Consider the following 18886-nt stretch of genomic DNA (forward strand, 5'->3'; position numbering starts at 1 on the left):
TTTAATTTCTGAGCTTGCTGCTCACCTTTAAGTAAAAGGATAATGATCAAATCTTTTCTTTTAAAAACAAACCTTTGTCAATATCACAGAATACAGAAAGAGCAAAACTCCAAATTTATTTGTCCACACTGAATACTGATCCCACATGGCATCCTTTAGTTCTGGAAAGCTTTGGAATGATTGCTTGCTGAAGACAAAAAAAGAGAAATAATTTAGATGTAGCATTAGAATAGTGTAAAAAGTAAAGAGAATCTGAGGTCCTAACATTAAGCTGTCCAAGTAAACAGAGTAACATCAGTGTTACTGCATGCTGAGACAGTTAAACAGCAATCTCTGCAATTAATATACCTGCCACAACTATTAGTATTTACTTATCAGAGGAGCAAATAAATGGTTTCTTTAGAGAAGCTGGTTACAGTATTATATTTTTACTGATATGCAAATATTTTAGTATAAATTATGTACATTTGAAATAGCGCAAAGTGGCTAGAATAAATAATTAACAAGTTTTTCAAATCTGAAGTTGCAGTAGATTGAATAGGTCTATCGGTACAGTAATTAATAATGAAAGGAAGGAAGAGGGGAGAGTTATATCTTAAGAAAAACTCTACCCAATCAAGTGAAACTATTTTCCTTCAGTGAACAATGTGTAGGACCTATTATAAACCACTTTCCTCTCTGAGACTTCATTTTAAAGACCATCTTGCCCCTCAAAGAATCATTAAGCCTTTGAAAGGCTGCTGTTAAAAGGACATAGCCTCAATGAGCCACCTCTTAGACAAAGCCTTAGTGAAAGCAAAAAGTCCTCAACTTGTGTGTGGATGGGTGTAATGGGAAAAACTGGTATGGAAAATAAGGTGGCTAATCTAAATGATGGGAGGCATATCTGAACAAGCAGACAGGTCTTAAATGAAAGTCAGAAGTAGAAGAAATCTCTGAATGCAGGTAAGTGACGTGATTGCTTTCTCTTGGGACAACATGGGATCACAACCATAAATTTCTTTTAAGAATACGTACGCATTGTTTCTTTTCTGTAACTTAAGCAGAGAAAGCCTTACCCAATGTATGTTATGCTAAGTGTAAATCTAAATATACTAAACAAGCCATCGTTTTTATTCCACTTTTTTCTGTTTTTAATAAAACTTATTTAATGTTAAATTTATATTGCAATGGTGCAAATTTGCTTGTGAGGGGGAAAGTTCACCCAAGCCATTCTTGGTAACAAAAGGCATCCTGCAACCTTGAAAGAGGTATGGGAGGCACAGAAAATTCAGAAACCTAACCCGCCAAATGAATTTGGTCAACAGGGCATGGGAAAGGATATCCACTCCCAGTGAGGTGTTTTGTGAGAAGCTGTGATGGGGAAACATCTGGGGACCTACGACAGGACCAAGGAAGAGACAAGAGTTGATTATAAGGTCAGGCAACATGTTATTTTTTTTCCTCCTCTTTCCTCCATCACAGAAAAGGATGTTTTGAAAACTGATTGGTAGAGACTATTGTAAGTACTCTTGAAGGTGATAAAAACTTGTAGTGACCTTTAGATTATTATAGTGGTAACATTTATTTTATCCAAAATATTCTTAAACTTTTATTATTATTCTCGTTTTGTTCCTTACATTTTATTCCTGTAAGGGTATAACTTTTTTTTTTAATTTATTACCATCAGAGACATATTTTGGATAAAATAAAAGTTACCACTATAATAATCTAAAGGTCACTACACGTTATATTTTATATATATAAACAAACATTTATTTAAAAAGTTTCCTGGCCTAAGTTATAGAAAGATACCAGGTGAGGCAAGCTGTTTCTTGCAGTACAGGTCAAGCAAGCATTTATTTATTTATTTTTTTAGATCAGCATAATCTGTGAAGACTATATCACAAATTTAATTATTCATATCCTTTTTACTCAAATTTATTAAACATGCCTTTTAATTAACTGCAAGGAGATGCACATAATTATGTGTAAAGTGTGCTAATCTGACATTTTAGATAATTTTTAAAAATCTTGAACCAATTATTGCTTCCTTTTTGAATTATAAATACACAGCGTAAAAACAAAGTTTTAAACTCCAAGTTTGACCAACACTTTGCCATATATCTGATTTTGAATATTAGTGAGATTGTAAAATAATGTATTTTAAATGTTCCAACATGTTACTTACTGAATTAATGCATGAAATCGCTCAAAGCCAAGCTCTTCGGCAGCCAAGGCAGCTATACACAAGAGACACTTTTCAGCACTACACATGGCAAAAAATGACACAAGATACGCACAGCAAGCTAGTATACTTTCAAGCATCAATTATATTTTTAATTTCCCCTCCTTTTGAAATTTTCAATTTTAGTTTCAATTTTTGTATCTAACTGACGTAATCTTCTTCACTGTAACAATATGGGTTATTCACCATACTTCTCTGTAATCTAAATAGTGGTGCATTCATGGATTTGTATCTTAAAATTTGAAAAAAAACAAAACAAAAAACAAAAGCAAAAAAATCACGATTACACAGCCCCTAGTTTGTAACCTTGAAAATTTGTAAAAATATAAACTGTTGATTTTGCAAAAGTGATGATGATTGTTAGTCACCAAGCAGAAGCATGCTACAAATAATTTTGCAAGTCAACTGCAAGTATTATTTTCTAGAGGAAAGCAAGCATGATTATTTGAATAGTTTTAGAGCAGTGTCAATGTAAGAAAGCTGTACTTTTTTTCAAATGTTTAAGAAACATTTGTTTTTGTAAACAAATTAGAATGGTTCCAGATAGTTTTAGGCACACTGTTCCTGCAACAAGTTTTCATAACTCTCTCCTCAGACATTCCTCAAATATATCTACAGCTAGAGGGGAAAAAACAAACAAACAAAAAAAAAGAATACAGCATGTAGTGTTGTCCCAGGTTCACTGTAGACCTTTTGGTCCCTCATAAAAGCTTTTGAAATGGAGAGAAAATGAGCTTTTCTTGACTTCCCCTGGCTTTTAAATAATTAGGCTCTAAAATCTTTTTGATACTTGTAAAATGTGTAAAACAAATCTAAGATTACAAGAGACACTCAAAAAGCAGCATCATTAATAGGCTTGGACTCCACCAATATTCCTGAATGTTTTCATCTTATTCCTTGTGTATAATAGATACAACAGATGCTTCCACTTTCGATTAAAACTGAACAATGAATTTCTGAATAGCTATTTGATCCTGAAGGCACAGAAGTCAGTAGCAGTGATTCTGTTTGCTTCAATGAATGCATGATTGTGCCCTGTATCAAAACACGTGTACCTGTCATAAGCAACACTACTGATCCTGTATGAAGGTTCACAAAGCATTAAGCATTCCTCAAAGTATCTCATTTATCTGTAGAGGAATGGCTTAATTGAATATCAAAGTTGTATTTTGAAGAGCCTTTTTAGTTTGCCTGCAATATACAATATGTTTCTCTCTTCGGTGAAGAGGTGACTTTTGCAATGGCTAATGGGGGGTTTTTGGACCATGATTTCAGTATCCTCAGCACTGTCACCTACATATTAATGGTTTTAAAAATCACAAGCAGTCAGGAATTGCAAAAGGTATATTTATAAGAAGAACGTGATCTTTTTGTAAGTCTCATGTCCTACCATATGCATTCTGGAGAAATACGAAGACAAATACTTGAACTAGAACAGAAGATATGACAAATGTGCAATGTGGTCAGATAATAGTTAGAACCTTAAAATCAATCCTGAAATCGCTAAGTTACCTGTGGATCCTTGTCTTAATAGATTTCCTTTTTTAAATAAGTAAAAAAAATTCAGAGCTACACCTCTACCTCAATATAACGCTGTCCTCGGGAGCCAAAAAATCTTACCGCGTTATAGGTGAAACTGCATTATATCAAACTTGCTTTGATCCGCCGGAGTGTGCAGCCCCGCCCCCCCCCGGAGCACTGCTTTACTGCATTATATCAGAATTTGTGTTATATCGGGTCGCGTTATATCAGGGTAGAGGTATATTTGTTTTATGACTTACAAGCTTGTTTCTCTAGTCAGTGGACCACTCACATATCAAGATAGAAATTGCCAAGTTAACCCATAAAAAGTGACTGGACCAGAATATTTTTTGAAAAAGGGGAATGATCATTTAATCCTTCCAACTTAATGGCTAAAAAACTTTACACAGTCTAAAAAAATTATTTTGGGGCAGAAATCATGCACGTTACATTCCCGCAAAAAAAATGTATTTTGGAAAACACATGAACAGTAGTTCATAATGAAAATTATTGTAACTTTAAAGAAGTCGTCATAACTGCTATTGTAGCTAAAGAGACTAAGTTTTTTAAAACAAAAACAAAAACAAAAAGAAAGGAAAAAAGTTAGAGAGAATATACATACAAATCAACATTTGAACCCGAGAGCTTGCATGATTATAATGAAGTGCATGGCCAACAAGTCATTAGTGTACACCACAAAAGCAGATGAAACAAACATGACCATTCTGTATGTGTGTCCACTTTGTTGACAGTTCTAAGAACAGTATTTTAGACCATTTCACTCTGATACTACTTGGAGTGGGATAGCAGAAACTTAGCATTTGGAACAAAAGCAGGAAACAGGCAGACAACAGATGAGGGGCCTGGAAGAGAAGGGGTAGCACTAAAAAAAAAATAGTGGAGACAGGCATAATTCAGATGAGATCACACAAACAACATTTAGTTGGGAGAAAAAGAGGAGACGAAAGAACAGATGAAATAAAAAAATATCCATATAAGAAAAAAGGGGATAAGAAAAAAGCTGAGTTTAAAAAAATACTATATTTACAATATTTGGAATTATTTTATAGTATTAATGTATTAAGACAGAGGTAGAAATGTTTACAACATTATAAATATACTTCAGCTTTTATTCCATTGGAAGTATGTAATTAGACTCCCAAAAGCAGCAGCCTGACTGTCAAGCTGACTGCCATCTGTGAAACCATCCTGTCCTCCGCAACATCAAAAGTCTTGAAAAACGAAAAGGCGAAGTTTGAATGTTCATTGGTCACAGCAGCAAAGGCAGGAAATTTCAATCTATATCTTAACCCTGCTAGTGCTGAAACTTTGCACTGCCATCAGTTCCTTGGTACCCATCTCTCTGTCCACAGCCTAGCCAGCTAAGGACTTGGAAGCCCCCCTATAGCTAAAATGGGAGAAAATGAGGACAGGAGAAAAAAAAATCTTGAGACCAGGAGGGAAGTAAAAAATTAAAATACTTCTTGAACTCCAGAGTACAAATAAGAGATGAGTTGTTCAATGCCCCAGAGCAGAGAGAGACAGACAAGGTTCACCATTAAAGTTCCCTGCTCTTCCTTTAAAGTACAGGCTCTTCAGAACAGAGGGAAAATTTGACTAATGCTGGGATGTGATCTCACATCCCATTTATAAAGGGCAAAGTCAACCATGACTCCCAAACTGGTACAGCAACATCAAAAAATATATAGGAATACGTTGGGACAGATTAGTTCACTACAACAGTTAGCTCATACATTCCAACTAGCCTAGCTGTAGTGAGAGTGACCACACTACTGAAGTGACCACACTGCTGAACACTTTGAACTAGAGTGATTGAATTATCAGCGGATTAGTTGAAAGTGGAGTTGCTACATCCCCTCTACATTACTAGCTCCAGCTTTAGCAGCACTCTGCTCCAAACCACCCTCCTTTATGGGCTAGCTAGGTGGAGCTTAAAGTACTACTGAACTTGAGCTAGAGATTTGTGTGTGGGGGGACAGGAGTCTGGTTGAGCCCAAGTTGTCAATGCAGTGAAGAGAAGCCCTAAGTGGCCAGGCTGCCAATATCAAGGTTGCTGCAGGGGAAAGGGAGAGGGTTTTTTGTGGTAAGCAAGCCCACTTTCCATGTTCACATAGGGCTCAGGACAGGTCAGTATTTTAACAAGGAGAGTCGGTTTGGAAAAGCCTTGCGGCAACCAGAACCTGCTCCAATCTCTTACAAGACAAATTTCATAGCACAAAGATGATGTTCATGACAAACAGGAAACCATACAGAAAATATTTTACACAGATACTGCTATTCCCTGGTTACAATAATCTTTCAAAGAAGGAATTTACCAATCCCTAGAAATAAGTTGCCAATACAACTTTATGCACATTATGTCTTAAGTGGAAAAACATGTTTGTTGAACAAAAACGGGCAGAAATTCCATAAGTGATCCTCTCTGAGAGACTTCTAATCTTTCTAATAGCCACTATATGGTGAGGTTGAACTTTGTTAATTAAGCAGCTTCTAGGAACAAGTATGTTTAACTATTATTATCTGAGCATTCCAAAGCATCCTCGGCACTTACCAGAGGTTAATAAAGACAATCCTTACCAAAAAGAGCTTATGATCCAAACTCTATCCAATACTATCACCCGATTTATCTATTCTTAAAAGCTTTCTCTTGCAATATTGCCTACAGAAAACAAGTACATTCATGTACAACAAAATTTGAAATAAATAATGTATGACTATCACCTTGATGGTGCACCCTTCCTCACACCATCTGTCTACACTAGCACTTATTGCAATATAACTTACGTCGCTCAAGGGAGTGAAAAAGCCACCCCCTTCGAGCGATGTAAGTTACACCGACCTAAGCGCTGGTGTAGATAACGCTAGGTTGGCAGGAGAACTGTGTCCGCCGACATAGCTATTGAGGGTTCTCTAAAAGAATGAACTATTGCTCAGGAGACAACACAATTAATTTAGAGAGAAATACATCTTACAGGGTTGTTCCTCCTGATGACTTGACTCGACAGGACTCTCAGAAATACTAGCAGTCTCTTCAGTTGTTTTTCCTCTTATCCATGTTGCCAAAGAGTACGATTCAGAATTATCAGAGCAAGCCATCTCTAAAATGTCACATAACGTATGACAAAGAAGGTTCTTCTGTTCTTCCTCTGAAAGATCAGAATCCTGCATGAGTTCAATTACTGTTTATCACTATCTTAAGTATGCTAATAGCATTGAATGTATGCACCCACTTATTAACGTTGGCAGCTGTCAGAGTACAGAAATTTAAAGCCAGCCCTCCAAAGGTATATCTCAATAAGATTTCTGTTCCTCACTTTCAGTTTAGTTTATAAGAATTTAAACTAATCCAAGATGAATGATTCAATCAGTGATGTCCACCAATGTGATCAAAAACATTGTAGACTGGCACTGAAGTATGAAAATTAGCAAGTTAGTGCCATGTGAAGTATAAGTATCATTTTTCCCCACTATGAAGACAGCATGGCAGCACAGTTAGGCAAATGTACAAATATTTATAAACCTCTTTGTACTGCAAATTACTAGAATAAAAAAATATGAAAACAGGTCCTAATTACCTTGACATTCTCTCCAAGCAGACTTCTCACAGGTGAAAAGCTTCTTCAAAAGGAATGCCTTTATGTAGTGAAAGAAACAAGCATTAGACTACAAGATGAAGTACTGTATATAATCAATCATAAGCCAGTTCGTTTATAAGCCGACCCCTCCCAAGATGAATAAGTAAAAATGGAAATTTTTTATGACCCATTCATAAACCAACCCTATAATTCAGGGGTCAGCAAACTTTGGCTCCTGGGCCATCAGGATAAGCCACTGGCGGAACAAGATGGTTTGTTTACCTTGAGCGTCTGCAGGCACGGAGGTAAACGTAAATAAACAAAGTGTCCTGGCGTGCCAGCTGCTTACCCTGATGGACTGGGACAGCAACTGGTGGGGAAATTTTTTTTTTTTTGGGGGGGGGGGGGGGGGGGAAGAGAAGCTGGGAGTCAGGGCAGTAACCTGTGACCACCCTCCCCCTGACCTCGCCCCTAGCCTGGGACCCCCACAATCTCCCCATCCCATCCCTCTCACCTTATCTGGGGAGGTCCAGGGGAGGATCTCTCTGGCCTGGCTGGAACTGCTCTGGCAGGCTGGGCAGCGCGGCCGCAGCCTGCTCCGGTGGGCCAGACCGGGCGGCATGGCCGCAGCATGTTCTAGTGGGCTGGGCCGGGCGGCACGGACGCAGCAGCCACAGCCTGCTCTGGGGGGCGGGGCCAAGTGGCACGGCTGCACCTTGCCAGCCCCAGAGCTGCAGCTGCTTTGGAGGCTGGGGGGAGAGCAGCGTGGCCAGAAGCGGAGAGACTCTGGCCCCACCTCTTTCCTTTTGGGTCTGCTGGCAGTGCTGCCTCTCCTTGCTCCCTCTGTTGGGCAGAGGGACTGTGTCCCACCTCTCCCTCTCTATACCCGTTCATATGCCGACCCCCTTCTCTGGTGCTTTCCTTTTTTACTAAAAAATTCGGCTTATGAACAAGTATATACGGTAATCAATTTTTACTCTACATCAATTCAATTCTACATTTCACATTATATTTATATTAAAAAGACAGCAATAATATACAGTTAAAATGTCAGATATTTGAGCTCAAACTATGAAAGCATGCCAGAGCTTCATTTATTCTCTGGTTTCCCTACTCAATCCTATTACATCAGTGGCTTCAGAATAAGTTTCTCTAGTTTTAAGTATAAACCTCAAGTGTGAAGTATACCCATACTGCCTACCAGAGTTCATACCTGTATGCCAAATTGTATATCGAACTAACTACTACCCCATGGGACTCTTGCTTAAGTGAAGGTACACCACCACGTCATAATTCTACATACTAAGTTACATAGAACACTACCCTAACCTCCTTCCATGCAGAGACCAAACTAAACATTTTCAGGTTTCAGAGTAGCAGCCGTGTTAGTCTGTATCCGCAAAAAGAACAGGAGTACTTGTGGCACCTTAGAGACTAACAAATTTATTAGAGCATAAGCTTTCGTGGGCTACAACCCACTTCTTCGGATGCATATAGAGTGGAATAAATATTGAGGAGATATATATACATACATACATACAGAGAGCATAAACAGGTGGGAGTTGTCTTACCAACTCTGAGAGGCCAATTAAGTAAGAGGAAAAAAAATATTTGAAGTGATAATCAAGATAGCCCAGTACAGACAGTTCGATAAGAAGTGTGAGAATACTTACAAGGGGAGATAGATTCAATGTTTGTAATGGCTCAGCCATTCCCAGTCCTTATTCAATCCTAAGTTGATTGTGTCTAGTTTGCATATCAATTCCAGCTCAGCAGTCTCTCTTTGGAGTCTGTTTTTGAAGTTTTTCTGTTGTAATATAGCCACCCGCAGGTCTGTCATTGAATGGCCAGACAAGTTAAAGTGTTCTCCCACTGGTTTTTGAGTATTATGACTCCTGATGTCAGATTTGTGTCCATTAATTCTTTTGCGTAGAGACTGTCCGGTTTGGCCAATGTACATGGCAGAGAGGCATTGCTGGCACATGATGGCATATATCACATTGGTAGATGTGCAGGTGAACGAGCCCCTGATGGTATGGCTGATGTGATTGGGTTCTATGATGATGTCACTTGAATAGATATGTGGACAGAGTTGGCATTGGGGTTTGTTACAAGGATAGGTTCCTGGGTCAGTGGTTTTGTTCAGTGATGTGTGGTTGCTGGTGAGTATTTGCTTTAGGTCGGGGGGTTGTCTGTAAGCGAGGACAGGTCTGTCTCCCAAGATCTGTGAGAGTAAAGGATCATCTTTCAGGATAGGTTGTAGATCTCTGATGATGCGCTGGAGAGGTTTTAGTTGGGGGCTGAAGGTGACAGCTAGTGGTGTTCTGTTATTTTCTTTGGTGGGCCCGTCTTGTAGGAGGTGACTTCTGGGTACTCGTATGGCTCTGTCAATCTGTTTTTTCACTTCAGCAGGTGGGTATTGTAGTTTTAAGAATGCTTGATAGAGATCTTGTAGGTGCTTGTCTCTATCTGAGGGATTGGAGCAAATGCGGTTATATCTTAGAGCTTGGCTGTAGACAATGGATCGTGTGGTGTGTCCTGGATGGAAGCTGGAGGCATGTAGGTAAGTGTGGTCAGTAGGTTTCTGGTATAGGGTGGTATTTATGTGACCATCGCTTATTAGCACAGTAGTGTCCAGGAAATGGACCGCTTGTGTGGATTGATCTAGGCTGAGGTTGATGGTGGGATGGAAATTATTGAAATCATGGTGAAATTCCTCAAGGGCTTCTTTTCCATGGGTCCAGATGATGAAGATGTCATCAATGTAGCGCAAGTAGAGTAGGAGCATTAGAGGACGAGAGCTAAGGAAGCGTTGTTCTAAGTCAGCCATAAAAATGTTGGCATATTGTGGGGCCATGCGGGTACCCATAGCAGTGCCGCTGACTTGAAGGTATATATTGTCCCCAAAAGGGAAATAGTTGTGGGTGAGGACAAAAATCACAAAGTTCAGCCACCAGGTTAGCTGTGACATTATCGGGAATACTGTTCCTGATAGCTTGTAGTCCATCTTTGTGTGGAATATTGGTGTAGAGGGCTTCTACGTCTATAGTGGCCAGGATGGTGTTTTCTGGAAGATCACCGATGGACTGTAGTTTCCTCAGGAAGTCAGTGGTGTCTCGAAGATAGCTGGGACTGCTGGTAGCGTAGGGTCTGAGGAGAGAGTCCACATAACTAGACAAACCTGATGTTAGGGTGCCAATGCCTGAGATGATGGGGCATCCAGGATTTCCAGGTTTATGGATCTTGGGTAGCAAATAGAATACCCCTGGTCGGGGTTCTAGGCATGTGTCTGTACAGATTTGTTCCTGTGCTTTGTCAGGGAGTTTTTTTAGCAGATGGTGTAGTTTCTTTAGCTAATCCTCAGTGGGATCAGAGGATAATGGCCTGTAGAATGTGGTGTTAGAGAGCTGTCTAGCAGCCTCTTGGTCATATTCCAATTTTCTATCTCCCCTTGTAAGTATTCTCACACTTCTTATTAAACTGTCTGTACTGGGCTATCTTGATTATCACTTCAAAAGTTTTTTTTCTCTTACTTAATTGGCCTCTCAGAGTTGGTAAGACAACTCCCACCTGTTTATGCTCTCTGTATGTGTGTATATATATCTCAATATTTATTCCACTCTATATGCATCCGAAGAAGTGGGCTGTAGTCCACGAAAGCTTATGCTCTAATAAATTTGTTAGTCTCTAAGGTGCCACAAGTACTCCTGTTCTTTTTAAACATTTTCAGCAGTTAACAAGCTCAGCAGCTGGCAAGATACATTTTTCTTTTAAAAGGGTGCCTGGGTAATGTTTCCCCGTATCAGTCTGAAAATATATCGCAGTTCTAGAGATCTGCTAGGTTTTCTATAAATCCCTGTGATTAAAAAAAAATAATAAAAATAAAAATCAGGTCTCAAACTACCAACTTCAAAACCAAATATGCAAAATGATGTTCTTTTTGCCACTTACAATGCAAAAGTAAACACACATTTATATGCTCCTGCTCTAATACTCATACCACATAGTATTTCAGAGTGTTACAGCACTCCCATAGTCTCCCTTTCCTTGCACCAGGCTCACTTACCCAACAGATTCTCCTTTCGGGGCTCTTTAGCTAGCTTTCTTCCTTTAGCCATCCATGCTATCAGCAGCTACTCCAGGTTCTCTCCTTACTCCTCGTTTGAGCCCTTCCTTCCTGCTCCCCCAATCAAAACCCATTTAACTCACCCATGCATTTTTAAAATAATTTTTTAAAAGACAAATTGAAGGACAAGGGAATTGAATCTATATACACTGAAATGAGAACAGTCTCATAGATTTCGAACCATTGGCATACCCCTTCCATTTATTTAGATTTATAGGCAGCTGACTGACTTGTGTTCTTTTCTCCCAAATTAGGAGGACTTAATTGTATTATAATACCTATGTCAAGGAACAGTGGCTCCCAAACTATGGACCACAGATTGCAATGGAAGCTACATTAGAAAGAGCTAAAAAAAAACAAACTAAATACTTTCCTATTATTACTTTGCCATTTAAGCAATTGCTTAAATTATCACAGGTATGTTAATTCACTTTGGGATTGGCTACAAGATACTAACGTAACCCACACTATGAAAGTTTGAAAATCATCATCACAGGCAATCAAGGGTACTGCAATCCATATAAAGTTTCCAGTATAGGAGTCCCAAAAACGGCAATGATAAATTTAATGTCTTAATTATATTGACTTCACAGATTTCAATCCCAGTGATTTGGGACTATGAAAGTTTATTATTTTCACTTGTTTATTCAGTAACCACTTGAAACTCAAATGCTCTAAATTTTTTGAACAGAATTACCTATTGCAGTGGTGCCTGGGACTGCTGTGGTGAAGGCAATACTTTTAAGAAAAGCATTGGTGAATTTGAGGTAAAAAGGATTATGTAATTTTAATTTCGTATCAATCTTGCTTACATCTCATCTGTGCTTTCTTTTCACTTGCTACATTTTTAATTGCTCTTTTATCCCGCTCAGCCTCTGCTCTATACCTTCTTTTAAGCTACCTAGGCTTGAATTCGTCTCTCTTATTTCCCAGAAGGAAAATACCACTTTCGCGAAGTCTCTATGTTGATAGACTATTTTTGTCCCTTCTTGTTCTTAGACTGTTGTCTCATGTGTTGTATTTATCAGATGTTGTAAATTCAACTGGCTGGGGATCCCTCTCTATCTTTAGCTTGATTTTTTTATTCAGCTATGGTACCATATAAATTATGTAAGAGCTGGTGAAATTTTGTGCCTGTTAAGTTTAAACCATTTCTGTAACCAGTGCACTTTACCTGAACGGGTGCAATCACCGCACAAGGGCCACCTTCAAATTGTTCTAATGCAGTTGATTCAGATTCACTATATACAAACCCTGAAAATGAAAAAGAGCATGGTTAATGATGTACTTAAGCATACACACTTATTACATATATTCTCCTTGACAGGAATGCCACTCACTTTATTTACCAAGATCAAGTTAGTTTTGTAGACCAGAAAATACCATTTTTACAGAGCAAACAAGTCTAATTTATGACACATGAAAATCAAAAATGTATGGAGTACCAGGGGGCAGATTACATTCCACAATATTACTTGTATCAGCAATGACACATGGCCAAAAAGGGCTAGTCCCCAGAGTTTTGAATTAGTAACATGTAAAGTAGTGAACAAAATTAAGATGTTCATCAGAATGTGACTTCCAACACTCTACCGTACTCATTCTGATTCGGTAAGAATATAGCTCCATATAAATCCTGTTTAGAAACTTGAGACACCGTATCTTACTGTAAAAGCTGATTTTTGAGATTCTTTTTACTGAATATTCAATCTCTGTAAATAATCCATTTCTGCTTCCACTGAAGTCCATGGTAAATCTCCCACTGACATCACAGGAGGCACTACTGGGCCACAATTAAGGATTTTTATCTTTTTTAAGGCATGCACTATCTGCTTTCAACTACAGAAAGCCCTTTTGGAATGTTAATTGTCCATGAGCTAGACACGTTCAAGATGATCCTGGACAGGACATCTGAAAGATTTCCTCTTCCATATCCATGGTAAAAATCTTAAAACGGAAACATCAAAGCCCAATTTGCCACACAAAAATTTAAGTTAGGGTGGACTAAAGTATTCCAAGCACCAAACAATATTCAGCTAGTAGTCTTTACACAATGAACTACATCTATAGGCCAGTCTAAAATTATGTAATTTATGGCACCCTTCACTAAGTAAATTAGACCATTCCTTCACTAGAAATGAAAATTACATCTTCCTTAGTCTGTCAGCCAAACCCAGAGGTGATGCATAATAGTGTGTAACTGACCTGTTACTAACTGGCTGTTAGTTCAAGATGATCTGAGTCTACACTGATATAATTTACATACCAAGCGCCAGTATACACAAGTTATACCTATATAGATTCCCTTAATTTGAACCAAAATCTCTATTAATGCATAGTGCTGCCAAACGTTTCATTGGTGTCATTTCATTCACCTGGTTTAAATGACCTAATGATATAGATTGCCACCAATGCTATGAGCTAGGAACATCCCATAGCCTACTGGCATTCATATGTACAATCTGAGATAGCTTCTGACCTCAATGAGCCAATATAGACTACAATTTTCCTTTAACTTTAAAAAAAAGAGTACCATTGCAGTGTTCTCAAAAGTACAGGGTAGTATTCAGTTATTTTGATGATTCAATAATTGCAATGAAAAAAAAAAGTATAGGGTACCATCCCACCACACACAAGAAATCTTACATTTGTTTCACATTCTTCAGGGGTTTGCTAGAGAGCTTGAATCTTTTTTGTTTACTATATTATATCATTTTTCAACTGTGTGACCTAAAAATGTCAGGTCAGATTTGCCAAACTAGTTTAGTCTGCCCTAAGGAGACATGCCATACTAAAGGAATATTTGGCAAATGTTTATTTAAGTTGGTAGAGTACAATTATATCATTTAAACTAAAGGTTTCAGAGTAGCAGCCGTGTTAGTCTGTATCCGCAAAAAGAACAGGAGTACTTGTGGCACCTTAGAGACTAACAAATTTATTAGAGCATAAGCCCCGAAGAAGTGGGCTGTAGTCCACGAAAGCTTATGCTCTAATAAATTTGTTAGTCTCTAAGGTGCCACAAGTACTCCTGTTCTTTAGTTTAAATAAAAAGTCATTGCTGCCATTTAGTTCTGTTAATATTATTATTAGAATTGCTTTGCTGGCAATCTTGAGTATTAACAGCATTATGGTGAATGGATACTGAATCAATACTGTACATGTAATGACATATGAAAGTTATTTAACTCCTGGGGGAATTCTGCAACAACAACAACAATCACAAATTTGCACACAATATTTTAAAATTTTGCACATTTTATTTGTCAAAATAACACAATATAATCACACCAATTTCAATTATGTTTGGTAATTTATTTCAAAATACCTGTCAGCAAGTATGTATGCAACAATACAAACAACAAAAAAAGATTCAAGAAATGTTTTGACACAAATAGATTCCTTACTAGGCATATTAATACAGAACTCTGAGTAGTTCCTCATGTGGCCCTGCACCCCCCTTCCCGTGCCCATATGTCTCTGTGCCCATACTCAACCACCCCCTCCCCCATAGGGCCTTGCACCCCCCTCCCTGCACCTCCACTCCCATTCAGTCCCTGCCCTAGTCTGTCCTTTGCCACTAGCCCTTAGGAGCCCATCTGTGATCCCCCCCCTTAGCCTTTCCAAAAAGTGTATCTGGATTTTTTTTATTTTTACATAATGCCTATAGCAAATGTTCATTTGAACTTTGGCTAAGACCTGCTTATTGTATGATGCCCTTTAGGATTTCATCTACTTTTTGGCCCTTCTTTAAATTCCAAAAGGATAATTCAGTTAGACCAAACCAAGTCTTTAAGGGTTTTTTGAAGTCTAGTCCACCTACCTTATCTACTGACCCCTTTGGCTTCCCTTCCTCCTTTTACTCCCCACAAGTAACCTCTTCTTGGGGAATTTCTATAATAATTTTAATAATACAGAAATCTAATGCACTACTTCTTTCTTAACTTGTTGAAACCCAGAAGTAGTCTTCCTCAGCCAACATAGTCTTTATGTACTGTCAACTTTAAGAAGTCAAAACCTAACACCCAGCTTCCTTCCGTCTCCCTCTATCCAAGGTATAGCTATGCTCTTCAAAGGCAAGACTAATACTATCCTATGGGAGCTCATCTTTCTTCTTCTATATCAGAAAACCTGGCTTGCCTGTCTTCCTTTCATCCATGTACACGATGATTACTTACCTCTAAACAACACAATATTTTATAATCACCAACACTCTCCCATCTTTCCTCACCTAGTTCTATGACCATCCTCCCAATCCAATCCCATTCTTCATTAATCATTTCCCTTCTGCATTCACCTTTGTTTCCAGTTATCTGAAAAAAACACTCAGATCTATTTAACTACAATTCAATTCCTTTAGAGCAGCAACATTCCATTCTTCCAAGTTCTCTCCTTTGAATCTTTTATATCTGGATTCTGCTCACTTCAGTCTAATACCATCACCCCCACCAAAACCCCGCTTTTTACTAGTAAAAACAAAGTATTCGATGCCCCTGCTGATTTATCTGTCTGATGCTTTTCAAAATTCAGTCCTACACATGCACCCCCCAATTTATGAGCATGTTCCTTTTAAAATTGCCTAGTTGAGAGATTCATATTTCTCTTTGTCATATCAGTCATCAAGCTAGATGAAACATTTCAACTTCTTCTCATTCCTTATTCATTATTTTCAAATAAATATCTGGGTCCAACTTTACAATTTCAGTTCCCAAATAAGATTCTCTATACAAAATTATTAACAATAACTTGCACAAAATCTGCATATAGTATAGATATAATATAGTATAGATCTCAGATTCCATGGTTACCATTACTTGTTTTCCTATGAAGAAGCACCAGTCCTGCACAGATATTTGCACCTGATTAAGTCAACCTGATTAACGCAGGGACTTTAGAGGCTGCTGCCCAGGGCCCCGGGCTAAAGGGGGCTCCACGGGGTGCTGCAGGGCTCAGACAGGCTGCTTGCATGCCATGGCCCCACGCCAGTCCCGGAAGTTGCTTGCTGCTGGCATGGCTCTGCGGCCCCTGGTGGGAAGGATGGGGGAGGCGGTTCCGCGCACTGCCCCCACCCCCAGCACCATCCCTGCAGCTCCCACTGGTCAGGAACTGGTCAATGGGAGCTGCGGGGGTGGTTCTTGCGTGAACAGGCAGCACACAGAAACACACTGTCCCCCTCCCCCCAGGGGCACCCAGAGATGTGCCAGCAACTGTCCACTTCCACGAGCAGCATGGGGCTATAGCACGCAGGCAGGCAGCCTACCTGAGCCCTGCTGCACTGACGGCTGGAGCCTGCACCTCATACCCCTTCCTGCACCCCAACCTCCTGCCCCAGGTCAGAATCCCCTCCTGCACCCAAACTGTCTCTGTTAAAGAAACTAATATAACAGCTGTTCTAAGGTAAGAAGTAGGCTATTCTGAATTAACTATATTCTACGTTTTAAGACTGAAATGTAACCACAGAACAGCTTTATGTTAATTAAAAGGCAAGTTTACTAGTGTTATTAGCCTTGATGCCATAATTGTGATAGTTTTGTTATAAATTAGGAAAGAGACTTGTATACAGGGCCTCACAAAATCTAATAGCCCCAGGCCCACAGGAAAGTTAATCCAGACCTGTATACATGAGAGTTTGAAATTGAGCAAGTGCAAAAACCTATGCAAGATTGGGCCCAAGTCTGTACCCAGTTTTGGCAAAACTACTTATGATCCCAGTGCTTCTCTGTAGTCACAGAAGAATAAGCAGCAAACACTGGAAAACTGATTGTGGAAACAAGAGCCTAGACCATGTAAAACGTGTATATACTGCTGTATGGATTCAGTTTGATAAGTAAATTTCCTCCATTTCTCTTGTAATTCCCTTTCAGTATCTTAAAAAGAGATTGCCAGATAACCCAAAAAATATTTTAGCTGTGAAATTGCTTCATCATGTAGTCATAGGCCACAAACGATCTAGTAGCAAAATAAACCAAGTTCACATGTGCAAAACATCATTACTGTATATACTGTACCCCCAAGCATGCTATTTCCCAATTTATGCCCCCCTCCTTTTTAGGGGCAACAAAACCCCATGGACTGGTACTGACAAGACAACAAAAGATAAAGTAGAGGGTTGATAAAGGGAAGATTTAGCTTTGAGTAAAACTAACGGGGAGGCTGAATTGGGAAGAATTAAATCAGAGACAGAAGACTAAAGGGAAAAGAACTCATTCAGAAAGAGACAAGTCTGAGTTCCTGATCGGAGGAGGAGAAGGCAAGTGAGGGGGTGGACTTGGCAGAAGGGGGGTACAGAGCAGAGAGGTAAGTGAGGCACAGGAAAAGAGAATAAGGAGGAGTAAAGGGCAGAGGATGGGGAGGAGGGCAGGGAGGAGCAAATGAAGAAGGAGAATGTGGGGCAAGACTGAGAGGGTGGAGAAGAAGAGGAGGGCCCAGAGAAATAAGGGGCAGCTGAGAGAGGCAAGGAGTGGGGAAGAGCAAAGTGCAGGGCACGAGGGTGGCGAGGAGGAAGGGGGAGAAGAGTAAGGGGCAGAGAGATGGGGAGGAGCGAGAGAAGGGGGAAGGGGGGGGGGAGAACGACGCGCGCGGAGGAATCAGGGCAGAGTGCGTGGAGAGGGGCGGCTACCTTGCGCCCAGCGGCAGAAGATGGTGTCAGCGAGCCCGCCGGGCCCGGCTTTCTTGCCCCACACCAGGTGGACGAGCTCCTGGCTCAGCTCAGACATGACGCGGCGGCGGCTCTCGGGCCGGGCGGAGGCGGCGGCTCCTGGCGCTGGAACGAGACGGGGCTGCTACCAACCCGCTTTCCCTGAACATGGGAAGGGGCCGGATCAGAAGGAGCGGCCGCGGGGAGGGTCCAGCAAACAGCCGCTCACAGAGAAGGGAGGAGGAACCGCCACAGCCGGCTCTGTTAGGTTTCACTCAGCGGAGTCGCCTCCACAAGAAACTTCCGGTTCCTCTCCCGGGTGAACCGGAAGGGGAAGCGCAGCTCAGCACCAATCCCAGTGCCCGCCTCCCAGGCTGCTGTGACGCCACTTTAACAACACAAACAGTTCCCGCTCCCAATTCCCGACTTTGGGTGCACTGAGCATGCCCAGTAACCTTCCCCGTTACCATTGCCCTCTCTCTGCAGTCCTTCCGCGGGTTTTGTCTCGCGCTGGGCGGGGGACCCAGCTCGTGCCCTGGGTGCAGCAGGGCTCGAAAGCGCGAGGCTGGGAGCAGCCGTTGAAGTGTTGTGTTCTCCCACGCGGCGTCTCGTTCCCCGCCGGCTGGGCGAGGCTGCTGGTGCGGAGTCTAGTCACAGGCGCCGGGGAAGCCGAAGATACGTCTGAGACCGCGCCTGTGGGCCCTGGCGGCTCGGGCTGTGGGCCCAGGAAGGGGTTGTGATGCAGCGGATCTAGGTCCCAGACACAGCCCCCTTGGGGGCCG

General features: G+C 40.5%; 1 protein-coding gene across 3 annotated transcripts in view; it reads right to left on the reverse strand.

Annotated features, from left to right (window-relative positions):
- Positions 1-18411, reverse strand: part of MINDY3 (MINDY lysine 48 deubiquitinase 3) — a 74348-nt gene extending 55937 nt beyond the window's left edge. Inside the window, exons 1-6 of one of the 3 annotated variants that reach the window (XM_054020584.1) lie at positions 18087-18411; positions 12645-12724; positions 7345-7402; positions 6742-6915; positions 2171-2222; positions 73-187 (exon numbers count right to left, since the gene is read on the reverse strand). In XM_054020584.1, the coding sequence (XP_053876559.1) occupies positions 73-187; positions 2171-2222; positions 6742-6915; positions 7345-7402; positions 12645-12724; positions 18087-18183 (576 nt within the window). In that variant the 5' untranslated portion in view covers positions 18184-18411. Of the gene's footprint in view, positions 1-72; positions 188-2170; positions 2223-6741; positions 6932-7344; positions 7403-12644; positions 12725-18086 lie in introns of those variants that run through there. The other 2 variants (XM_054020585.1, XM_054020586.1) reach the window with 2 other exon arrangements.
- Between the last annotated feature and the right edge of the window lie 475 nt (positions 18412-18886).

The sequence above is a fragment of the Malaclemys terrapin genome, chromosome 2, assembly GCF_027887155.1.
Source record: "Malaclemys terrapin pileata isolate rMalTer1 chromosome 2, rMalTer1.hap1, whole genome shotgun sequence".
Lineage (NCBI taxonomy): Eukaryota > Metazoa > Chordata > Testudines > Emydidae > Malaclemys > Malaclemys terrapin.